This window comes from Coffea arabica, chromosome 3e (assembly GCF_036785885.1).
Source record: "Coffea arabica cultivar ET-39 chromosome 3e, Coffea Arabica ET-39 HiFi, whole genome shotgun sequence".
Taxonomy (NCBI): Eukaryota; Viridiplantae; Streptophyta; class Magnoliopsida; order Gentianales; family Rubiaceae; genus Coffea; species Coffea arabica.
Window position 1 is genome coordinate 42,170,213 of NC_092315.1, and position 13,028 is coordinate 42,183,240.

General features: G+C 33.4%; 1 protein-coding gene across 1 annotated transcript; it reads left to right on the forward strand.

The window, feature by feature from the left end:
- The first annotated feature begins 10,298 nt into the window (after positions 1-10,298).
- Positions 10,299-12,145, forward strand: LOC113737652 (uncharacterized). Its single transcript, XM_072083904.1, has 4 exons — positions 10,299-10,366; positions 10,909-11,222; positions 11,343-11,837; positions 12,045-12,145. Exons 1-4 carry the CDS (start codon positions 10,299-10,301, stop codon positions 12,143-12,145), a joined length of 978 nt encoding a protein of 325 aa, XP_071940005.1.
- The last annotated feature ends 883 nt before the right edge of the window (positions 12,146-13,028 follow it).

Below are 13,028 nucleotides of genomic sequence, written 5' to 3' on the forward strand. Positions count from 1 at the left end.
GATGATTGGAGAAGAGAACAATTGACTTTGAACATGTATGGAAATATGCTGATCCGAACTACCAATAATGGAACACACAAAAGGGCTATTATAGAATATCCAAATATCACCCGATAAGTTAACAAAGGAATAATCAAATAATAATCGTAGACGAATGGACTCAATTTTGGACACGTCTAACTTCGGTTCACAAATGACAACAAACTTCAAATGATGAGCACGAACTAAATTTATCAATCTTCTTATATTAGGGGCTTTTGCAACCCCTCTGATATTCCAAAATAAACCACTAATCATGAGAAAAAACCTGGAAAGAGTTTTGAGATGATGTCGCTGAACGGAGCTGTCTGTCGGATGGGAAGCCAGCTCGCACACCCTTAACACGATCTTGTCGGCAATCCATTTGAACACCTACAGATTGGTCAATGTTTAGAGTGTGTATTGATGGCTCAGCCGACTTCTCACGTGGTATAACCAATCTCGGAGATAAATTTCCTGCGTTAGTTGGCAAAGCTACTTCATCAGCCGCATTGGATTTGGAATCTTCATCATCATCTCCACGCAAATCGACATAAAGATTATCTATGTCAGTGGTGTCGGGCCTTTCATTATAAACTAATCCCAAGTTATGCTCCTCAATAAGCTGGGGCCCCGCTGAATTATTCCCATTGGAATTGTCGGGCAGTTGATTAATTGTGCTTGTGGTGTCGATCATTTGATGCTGAACCATTCCCACGTTATGTTTCCTGAGACTTTGTGGCCCCTCACAATCATTTCCATAGCAAACTGTCAATTGGTCTTCCACTACCGAATGCTCCTTATGGACATGCATGGCGACATCAGCAACCGATTGTGGATGTGCATCAGTTTTTGAAGCTGCTGTTTTTTTTCCCTCCTTGACCGCGTAAGCGTCGGCAACTGCATCGTTTTGCTCAGGTGCTCCAGAATGTTCCATTGCACCTATTGACGTTCCTTCAATTTCAATTACGCCCGTAAGTCGAGCCTCTTCAGTAGCTGACTTGAATTCCATTGATGCTTTCCCTTTGGCTTCAGTGTTGCATTTATCAGCAGTTCCCGCAGATTCCTTTGTTACAGCTGTTGTAATTCCTTCGTCTTCTTTCTCACCAGAACTTTGCATTTGTTCAGGAGCTGTTGTACCCTCTTTTGATAATTTATCTTTAGCTTCTAAGTCATTACATTCATTTGTAATGACTAATTCATGCTGAGTATTTCCAGACAGCTTTGAACCATGCTTAAGCCTTTTGGTTTGATTGTTTTGGTGTTGATGTCCACCATCGACGAAGTGCTTCTTGCAGTTTTCAGATGAATGACCCAATCTCCAGCAAACTGAGCAATATCTTGGCATATCATCTGGTACAATTTTTTGCCAAAAGCCGGTTTCTCCTTCAACCGCCATCCAGATTCTCGATAAAACAGGCTTTGCTACATCGATCTCCACGCATACCCTTGCCACACTAGGACGCGTCCCAGCAGCCGTTGCCGAATCCAAAAACAATGGTCTTCCTACTGGAGATAATATGGAAAACAACGAATGTTTATCAAAATAATGGATAGGTAAATTTGGAAGTTCAACCCAAACTGGAACCAGAGAGGATTCTCTGAGCACATGAAATTCCCGGGACCATCGAAATACACGCATTGGAAATTTGCCTAATTGCCAAATCCCTCTCGTCCAAATCCTGTTAAAATCTGCTTCAGCGGAGCACTTGATCAGAACATGCCTGTAATCCATCAAGCCAATGAAAATGTGGTCTTTTAGATTTAATGAAGCAAAGAACTTGCGAATATCTTCTAAAGAAGGTCTCCCATGAGAGAATTTTCCAACTAAAGACCATCGAAAAGGCTCCGCAAGTTTTTCTGCATCTGCTCTGGAGAAAATGACTGCAGCTTCACCTTTGTAGATAGTCGCTTGCCGAATTGGGATAACAGATGTTGAAGGTTGTGAAAAAAGTTGGGAGAAAGATTTTTTTTCTGTAGGAGATCCTTGCCCCTCAGCCGACGGCTGAAGGGCAGCCATGAAACGTAGAGCAAACTGAAGAAATTTTTAGAGAGAGAGAGATAGAAAGTTTTAGAGAGAGAGAGAGATAGACTGCTTCCGCAAAGCTCCTTCCCAATCCCTAACTACAACAATTTAAAACTTACATGCACAAGACATGCGACAATTTTTGAAGTAGTAACTATAAGAAATTTAGATTACAAAGATAGAATTCTCCATTTCTTCTACTACTTTATGTTTTACTTATTATTGGTACATTATCATCCAATTATAACATATTTAACAAAGTAGACCAGTTAGGCTATGACCATGTTGTGTCAATATAAAGTGTTTTAATTAATAGTGAGAAACAATAACATACATATATACCAAATTTGAAACTAACCATGCAAAAGAAGAGAAACACATATATTATTAGCATGATAAATGAAATAAAAGAAAAGAAGAAAAAGAAATTTAGTTATACTAAAATTCTTATCACCCATTTAATACTATTTCATTCTGATTTATATCTTAATTCATGCTAAAAATCTTAATATCACTATTTAAAATAAGAAAAATGTAATGATTCAAAATCAAAATATTGGGGGCCAAAAGTGTAGAGTCAAAGTTTTTAACTAACAATAATTTGATATTGACCATTAGTCATTGTTTTATTTCCGTTCTAAATCTACCTATCATAGTTAGTCTCAAAATATTTTTCATAGTATTTTAAAATATATAAATACAAAAAAAATTTAAATTATACATGTAATCATGTATTATACAAGTATATTATGAGTACTTACTAACTAAGGTACTAAGTTTTAATCATTAATAACATTTTATTGTTATTTCGAATAAACTTCCTAGTATTGGTTCGTTATAAGTTTTTTAAGCCAAATGGTACATTTGTGCCATAAATTAGTAAGTTTTGGTCATTAATCAAATTTACTACGTTATAAGTAAGAATTACTAGTTATGTATAAAAACTTACTATTACTTGAACTAAACTTATTCTCTCAAAAGTATGTTTGGGATATAAAATAGTAATTTATCTCTTTAAAAAGTAAGTTTCATATTTATTCCAATTTACCTTTTGATACACAAAAGTTACTAATTATTATGGTTAACTTATTATTTTAGATGAGAAAGTTATTTCCTTATTTTTAGGCATTATCCTATTTAGGTGGATAGGTCCAACAGATAATCAAATGGCCACTAAAAGTATAATAACCTGTTATATCAGGTAAAAACTATTTAGTTACCATAACGATAGTTACTACAGCATTTTCCTACCAGAATTTTGTTTATCAACATTTAATACCTTTTTATCGACTTCTAAGAATCATTGGACAAATATGCCCCTATTGTTATACTCTTTCTTTGTGTGTGTGCGCACACACTTTTCCCTCTTCCTTTCTTTTCTCATTTTTTTTTCTTTTTTTCCTCTTGGCTTCTTGATTTTTTTCCATGCAACTAAATTCTCACATGTCTTTTTTTTTTTTTTTTGCATTTTTAGAATGAACTTGTTATTTGTATAATCGCATCTTTTCATTTTTTTATGCAGTCTTTGGATTTGTTATTTTGTCACTATGAATGACTGATTAATCATGAACAATAGCATGTCAAGCTATATTTGAAGTACTTACAAGAGAATGTAATAGTCGCAAATTTATGGTAATTGAATATTTGAATGGGTATGCCTTCCAAGTATGAGCAATATAAAACTAAATATAAATAGTTGAATAATTAATCAAATTTTTTTTTGTAGCACAATAAGTTGTCAATCATCACCTTAGCAAATCAATTAACCTTGTTATTCTTGTTTACATAATGGTATGACTTCTATATGTGGGCATTGAAATGATTATTATACTTTTGTTATCGACATATGTTGCATTTATGAAAAAAAGGGAAAACAAAAGGAAAAGCCAAAAAAAAAAACCAATTGAAGGGGCACTTTTGTCCCTTAAAATTTGAAAGGGGATAAAGTGATGATAAATGAACTTGAGAGGAGGAAAGTGACAGAAGGGTGTAAATTATGGGGTGAAGTGTAATTTACCATTTTTCCCCTTGCCCATCTGTTTCCAATTCTATGATAAGAGTTCTAGCGACAAATAACTGATGAGATTTTTTTCTTTTTTTTTACAGCCAAAGAAAATAATTATGATAAGAGTTCTTAACATAATCAAATGTGCAACACATAAAGCAACGATTAATGTGAAAGCCACTCTCAATCATTTGCAATGTCAAGGAATTAAAGGACACTAAATGGGGTAGAAAAAGAACAAGGAAATATTAATGTATTAAAGTATTATGAAAGGGAGTTGAACACTTGTCTTGACAGACTAGGGATCGACCCTAATTACGACTTGCATTTTCTGCTTTTTTTTCGAGAAGAACCATCTTTTTTGATGTGCTTTTCTTTTCAATGGGTAGTAAACGCTACCCATTCCTTCACGCTAGATGCAGTAGCACCATTTTTGCTTATTACCACACTTGTTATTGGTTGCATGTAGATGTTTAGCCAACAAATGATGTTCATATATTACAACTTTAATTACTTTATTCGTTAACACACTTGTGAATACAATTAGACCATTGATATTACGTACATGAATAAGTTTATTGAAAACTTACCCTGCAACTGTTAGTTACAGATATTATTAGTCTTTTTCTTATTTCAATTCATGTTATGAGGGTTTGGTTGCGTTCATTTCTTACTGTTTCGTGATGATTTTAATGTCTTTTATTACCTTATCTTTATGAAACTTAACTAAAATTTTTTACCCTCATTGTTGACATCAGGCACGTTTTTTACTAGCTAATAGAATATGTTATTTTATGAACTTTGTTTAGTTCAAGTGCATCAAAATTTTTCTGTTTATTAAACAAATCAGAGTTCTTTTTCCTTAATAAGATATATTTTATATCTACCTACTGTTTCAGCTTTGGTTCCCATTGTGATTCCTACACTTAGGTCCACCAATGGATGCCAGAACAATAGTTATATTTATTGGATTTTTCTAATGGGTGCCATAGGTAGGCAAGGCCACAGTTCCAGAATCGACGGTTCTGGTTCTTCAAAGAGATAGAACCAGAACCACACCATATAATATGGTTCTGGTTCTGGTTCTTCAAAGAGGTAGAACCAGAACCACACCATATAAGATGGTTCTGGTTCTGGTTCTAGTTCTTCAAATTGGTAGAACCAGAACCGCATAGTTCTGATTTCGGTTCCTTATGGTTCTGGTTCTGGTTCCGTATGGTACCCTACAATTTTATTTAATTCTTTATCCTTACCAATTTTAATACGAATATAACAATATATTTAAAATTTCAAATAGAATGTACAAAAATAAATACAAAATAAAGATCATATTTTAATTTTATTATTGTTCTACAAAGTAAGAAGTAATAAATAGACAATACAAATTTTATGAAAAGTACATTACATTATCAAATTAAAAAATACATTACACTATCAAATGGTTGTCATGTGTTTACTTTCTTGAGTTGAACAATCATCAATGTTGAAGATTTCATTTGAAGAAATATTGCAAAAAATATTTTTTTGCTTGCTTGATTTTGAAGATGAGCTACTACCATCAAAACTTGCCATTTTTTGATAGCAAATAAGCAAAAAAAAAAAAAATTGTAAGTAATAATTTAATACTTACAAATTATAATGATAGATATTAGACGAATAGAAATAATTAAATAATTAGTAAAATATATAGAAAGTCCATAAAATTTAAACTTTCTTAAATCCTATTAAACACAACTAATTTTTTGAATTATCTCACTACTTATATTAATTATTTTTAACGGTTCTGGAACCAGCGGTTCTGGTTCTGGTTCTGGTTCTATTTTTTAGAGAACCAAAACCGGAACCTTTATCCAAGGTTCTGCCACGGTTCTGGTTCCATGGTTCTGGTCCGGTTCCCGTTTCCAAATGGAACCATGGCCATGCCTAGCCATAGGGCACTCATTAACACACCTAACATTAATCTAATCTATCATGTATATGCACATACTAACAATTATTACCCTCTTTTGTGTTTTTATATTTTTTCCTATTTAATCTTATCTACCCTTTCTTGTTTTTATTTATTTTTTCTAATTAATTTTACATTTTCAAAAATATGACATCTAAAATATATCTTAATGTGCCCTATGAGCAACCCGTTAGACAGATCCATATTTATTTGGGATAATTTCAGAAACCTCCCTTGAGGTTTCAAACAATTTCAGAGAGCTCCCCTTAAATTTTAACAATTACATCCACCACTCTTGCTTTCACTATTTATGCTTCAAAATAGACCCAATAGCATACATTTTTCATCATATATATCTTAAACTACCCTTTCTGCCAAAAAAAAAAAGGAAAAAGATTTTGCTGATCGTATTCACTAATTGCCTTCTTTGTTGACTGTCTTCTTCCAAGCAAGACTATCAAAAGCCAAGAAATCCTCTCTACCAAAAATTTTTAAAAAATAAAATAAAATAAAAAGAATTTTGATGATTGCCTCTTTTCTGGGCAACGCCATCAGAAAAGCCAAGCAAACATCCCAAGCCGAATCAAAAGCAATTCCAACAATTGTAGGCACGCAAAACATCGCAATCCAATTTACTTTCGGCAGCATAGGCTAATTCTTACACTCTATCCAGCCCCATCACTTTCTCTACAAGGTAAATACACCTCTTTAGGGCAGGTCATTGGATCGACCCCGGAGAACTAACGTGCTGTGAACCTTGGGGGGGCTCTTACAGTCGCAAGAGATTAGTCGGGTCCAATGGTTCTGGACACCCTTGTGTTGAAAAAAATATATATATATATATATATATATATATATATATATATATATATATATATATATATACACCCACCTCTTATTATTAAATTGATAAAACTCAACCAATACTCCATCAAATTTTACCAGAAATAAAAAACCCCAAATTTTATCCAAAACCAACACTCCACCAAGAACCAATCCCACATGTCAAATCCCCTTACTCTTCCTCCCTTTGCAGCCTTTCGTTTTCTTTCAACAACCCATTTTATGAAGCCCAAGATCCATTTCTCAAACTCTTGATCTTTGACATCACCAAGTTTTATCACCCATGATCAACCAAAATTGGATAAAGAACATAGATATAAAAAAAAAATCAAACCCACTACACCCTGAATAGGAAAAAAAAAGGAGGAAGGGATGAGTCTAATCAAATCAAGTTTGCAAAGAGAAGGGAATTGATGTAGGAAAAGTCAAAAAAAAGAGAAGCCGAGAAGGAAAAAGAGGGGGATAAGCACGGGCAAGAGTTGAGGGACAATAGGTAGTGTCCTGAAGTAGAGCAGGAAAGTTGGGTACACGAGAGTTGGACAAAGGATGCAGTGGGAAAAAAAAGCAACGTAAGGGACGCCCAAGAGAGAGAATCAATTGTTGCTGTTTTTGTTTTTGGTTTGGATTTTTGAATTTTTTCCAAAAAAATGTCTTTAAGTATTTTATGAGGGGTAGTAGAGAACTTTTGTACTGATAGGGGAGGTATGTGTAATTTTAAAATATTGAGGAAAGCTTTCCTGAATTTGTCAAAAACCTCAAGGGAGGTTTATGAAATTATCCCTATTTATTTAGAATACTCTTTTTACTAATGAAATCAAACTAATAGCACAATACATTCATCTATTTAAATGGTTACTTCTCTTTCTTTCTGTATTGCTGATTGTTTCCTTAAATTTTTCCTACACTTACAATATATACATTATCAGCGTTGGATAAATGACAATTATACAAAATTTGAATTTGAAATTCAACTTTTATACATATATCATGAATTCAACGAGGATAGTATATACACAGTCAATATAGAAAAAATTTACTCTTTTTTATTTCTCTATACGTGCGCAGCCAGTCGACATCTTTGCCTAGGCAACCTCAGGCGAAGCACGAGGCCCATCTCCAACTAGCCTTTCGAAAAACTTGGGCAGCGGGCGGCAATGACTCTCCCGCCCCTTAGTTCTGTCTATTTTTGACCTTCTGTGTCTATAACAAGAACCTGAATTAGACTACTTAATTACTAGTGATGATGAAAATTAAAAATGGACAAGTTCGAATAATGCTTGCCTAACTCCTGTTGATTAATATGCAATTTCTCCATTTTTGCTTCTTAAATCTTAATTTTTCCCTACTAATAAAAAAAGCGATAAACTTCATAAATATATTTTTAGATGTGTATATCTTCTCAAGGTTATCCTACTACAGTTTTTGATGTAGAACAAGTTGCTGCGAGGTTTTGGACAAAATGGAGCTAGCAAAAGAGAGAGCAAACGGAAGCTGCACGCCCACGACTTCAGAGGAAGTCCGAAGATCAGCGCCGGACTTCCCTTCAGAGGAGAACCGACGCCAACATTGGCATCGGACTTCATCGGAGTAGCACTTTGTTTTTCTTTTTCTTTTTTTTTTTTCGTTTTCTGCCTTTTGTTGTAATTTTGTTTTCTTGAATCGCATCTTTGTTATTTTTGGAAAAAGCTCGTGAAACCATTCCTTCTACCTGCTTCTGCATCATTTTTTCTATCCCATGTTTTGACTATTTAAAAGAAGAAAAAAAGAAAGAAAACGTCATATTGCTCTATGAATTTGTGAGATGTATAATCCCAAAGTTAGAAAAAAAAAAAAAGAACAGTCTTGTATATCGTATATCGTTTTCCACGCAAGACTATTATACTCCCCAAAAGGGAACAAGAAGAAAAAATGGAAAGAAAATAAACTTCAAGGTTGACTTCAATGCAACTAGCTACTATCTTTTTTTTTCCGCAGTTAGATCAAACAAACACACACACACAAAGAAAGTAACACTCGGAAGTTACAGTTAAACGCCCCATTAAGAGAAATCTAAGGGGAACTCACAAGAACACTACATCCAATCAATTGGTAACTGCAACTAGCTACTATCAATTTATGGCTTTTGTTTGCTCTCTCTCTCTCTCTCTCTCTCTCTCTCTATATATATATATATATATATATATATATATATATAAGTTTTTTACATCTTCTGAAATAAAAGTCTGCCAAGGCCGATAAATTGTCTTTTTCTCCTTTTGCCTTTCTCTTTTTGTTGATCACAACAAAAAATAATAATAATAATAAATGGAGACAAAAATATGAAATGTGATTGTTTCTTAACAACAATAATCAAGCTACTATAACATGTCGTAACAATAATAGGTAGGAGACTTAAACCTAAACAAAATAAATAAGGGTTTGGACATTTAATAAGATAAGAATAGACAGAAAAAATAGATATCCACATAAAAAATTTGATAGAATTGATTAGAGCCATCATAATAAATATTTCATCCCATTTCACCAGTATCCTAAAGGTACTTATTATAGATAGAGAACCCTTAAAAGAATACAACTTTATGGAGTAGATGGAAGTTTTCATCCTCGATAGTATGTTGTAGGAAATGATAATCTATGCTTTGTGAGGAATGATCTATAAAAGCTGCACTACACTACTGTCTCATGCAGCCAACTCATGATCCATCAGAAAATTTTCTAATTTGTTGGTCGAAGTTTCTGCAGAAAAATGTTTTCATGTTTTTAACGTATGATGAACTGGAACACCTGAGTTATCCATGGACTTGCTATTGTAGAAAGCTTGAACCATTGATCAAGGGCAAAAGAAATGAAAGAAATCATTGAGAAAAAAAAATATCTATCATTATAACTGCCACTTCAAGGGCAAAAGTCAGAAATATACATCTATGCTTTAAGATTTCATCGTGTAACAAGACATCAAAGAAAGAATGAATGAATGAAATAACCAAAATAAAAAAAAAACAGAGTCTTAGACCCTCTCTATATGGTAAATACTACCAAAATATACTAGTGTTGGTTGCTCATTGTCCTTGCATGGCTGAACCGCTCTCTAAATACTTGCTGGCCATACTTTTAAGCTTAATGACCAGGTCCTCTAGGGCTAGGTCCAGAAGCCAATCTTTCAAGCCAATGCGACATCGTGTCTCTTGCTTTTGCATACACCGAAGGAAATGTATCCAAGTGATTGGCAATTGCGAAGTCTTCCTCTGCCAACAACCTCGCTGCATCCACATGAACTTGGCCCATGATGGCAACAAAGATGACAAAAATCAATACAAGAATCGCTGCTTTTCTACAATCCATCTTGAGCCCGAAAATCGACTAAAACCCGCAAAAATGTTAACTCAATTAGAACGAAGAGGTGAAATTTATTAGCTGAAAATGTAGATGAATTGGTTGATTCTTGGTTTATTCTTGCTATGGATGTTAGTTTGTTGCAGAAGTGTGGAGATGTTGGGGGTATTTATAGTATGGGAGGTTGGAGTTGGTTTGGAGTCATGTTTGACACTTTGAACGAAGAGGGTTGAATGTGCATTGGCTTACGTGTTGACTAAGGAGATGTAAAATTGAAGTGGTCCTATTCGTGATTGAATTTATCAGAATTGAGGGGCTGTACATGTAAAATTTTGAATGCCACGAGGGCTTGGAATTTTTGTATGGGTCTCTTGGCTGTGCAGTTTGGAATCATTCAAATGCCTAAGATTACCACAGGATGGAATTTATTGCTACAGGGTTGGAGGCTACATACGAATGGTCGTGTACGCAATGACGGAGCCAAGGGGGGGCAGAGGGGGGCCATGGCCCCCCCTAAGTTTTGAGAATTTTAATTCATAATATGTAAATATGTGTGTAAAATAAAATTGGCCCCCCCTAAATTTTTTCAATTTTAGTTTATATTATGAGAGTTGATATATATATATATATATATATATATATATATGAATTAGTCATCTTTGAATGGAATGGCCTGCAAGCTTTAATTTGCCATGAATGTCCATATGCCTATTACATTCATTGTTTGGCTCATAGGCTTCAACTTGCTTTAGTTGCAGTTTCTAGAGAAGTAGCTTCTGTTCACCAATTCTTCTCCAATTTAGTTTTCATTATCAACATTGTTACTGCATCTAACAAACGTAATGATGAATTAAAGGAGGCTCAAGCAATTGAAGTTGCTACTAAGATTGCTAATGGTGAACTTGAAACTGGAAGGGAGCTTAATCAAATTGGCACTTTAAAACGAACTGGAGATACTCGTTGGGGTTCTCATTTGGATTCTATTTCTAGTTTACTGAAAATGTTCAATGCTACTTGTGTGGTTTTAAGTAACATTGCAGTAGATGGAGGTTCATACTCTTAACGTGGAGATGCAAATTTTGCTTTGAATCAGTTGTTATCCTTTAAGTTTGTTTTCACTTTGCATCTTATGAAAGACATTATGGAAATTACTCATCTTCTTTATATAGCATTACAACATAAATCTCAAGATATTTTGAATGCAATGCATCTTGTCTCAAGCACAACAAAGCTACTGAAGACTTTTCGAGATTCGGGATGGGATAATTTCTTGGTGAAAGTTAAATTATTTTGTGAGCAACATCAAATTGATATCCCATGTATGAATGCTCAATATATTGCAAGACGTGGTAGATCTCGAAGTCATCATGATGAGATTAGTGTGGGGCATTATTATCGAGTGGATATATTTCTTGCAACAATTGATTATCAATTGCAAGAGTTACATAGCAGGTTTAATGATCATACCGTGGAATTGCTTATTTTGAGCACTACTTTAGATCCTAGCAATGGATTTATGCTGTTCAAGATTGATGATATTTGTAAACTTGCAGAGAAGTTCTATCCAAATGATTTTATGGAGCAAGAACTAGTACGTCTAAGAATAGAACTTCAACATTTTGAGCTCGACATTCCAAATCATCCTGAATTGCAAGAATTATCTGGTATTAATGAGTTATGTCAAGGCTTGGTGAAGACAAGAAAATCAGTGATATATCATGTTATTGATAGATTGATTCGACTTGTTCTTACTCTTCCTATATCAACTGCAACTTCAGAGCGGGCATTTTCAATTATGAAAATAATCAAGACAAAGCTCCAAAACAAGATGGAAGATAATTTCTTGAATGATTGTCTAACTGTGTATATAGAAAAGAAGGTTGCTGAAAAATTTAGCAGTGATTCAATCATAGATGAATTTAGTTTTATGAAAGAGCTTAGAGCTCAATTTACTTCTAAGAAAAGATGTTGAAATTTCAAAGTATGCTAACATAACTTTTATCTTTTTTTAATTGAAAATAGTTACATTTATATTACAAGGTTATATATATATATATTGCATAGGTGACATATTGGAGAGCATCTTCTCATAATGTGCAAATTGGATGGTTTGTGATGTTATAAGATATTTAATCAAAGGATATCTTTTTTGTTAATTTTTGTTATAACTCTACGGTATATTTATGAATAGACATGCCTATATAATTAAATTTAATATTTGATAGTTTTAGATGTTATATATTTAAATAGAAGAAAATTATTTTGAACATAATAATTAAGATAATTTTATTAGGAAAAAATTTTGGCCCCCCCAAAAAAAAAATCCTGGCTCCGTCACTGCGTGTACGACAACTGACAGATGTAACAATGCCTCTATTAGGTTTGTCAACCGTACGCTTTACTACTATAAATTCTAGCTCCGTTGAATTCAAGAGTTTTTCAAAAATTAATTTTTCAAATACATTACTATGTTTGGATTGGTTATTTTTTCAAAAATAAGTTTTTCAAATATAATGCTATGGTAATATACAATAATTCAAAAAACATCTCAATCATATAATATATCAAATATTTCAAAAAATTTTATAATAAAATTTTTTTTATATACACTGTTATAGTAAAATTTTTCAAAAACACTCTCAAAACGGAACCATACAAGATGTAAAGTAATAGTGGCATAATTTTTTCGTCTCCTTCCTGCTTCTTAAATCTTGCTTTTTTGTCATTAAAAAAAAATCATTTATAGATTTTGTATATGGTGTAAAAAATGATGTATGAAAATGTGAATTAAATTTTAGAATTTGAGCTAGTTTTGAGAGTTAACCTTCGGAAATGGATGGCAACAATTCCTGCCC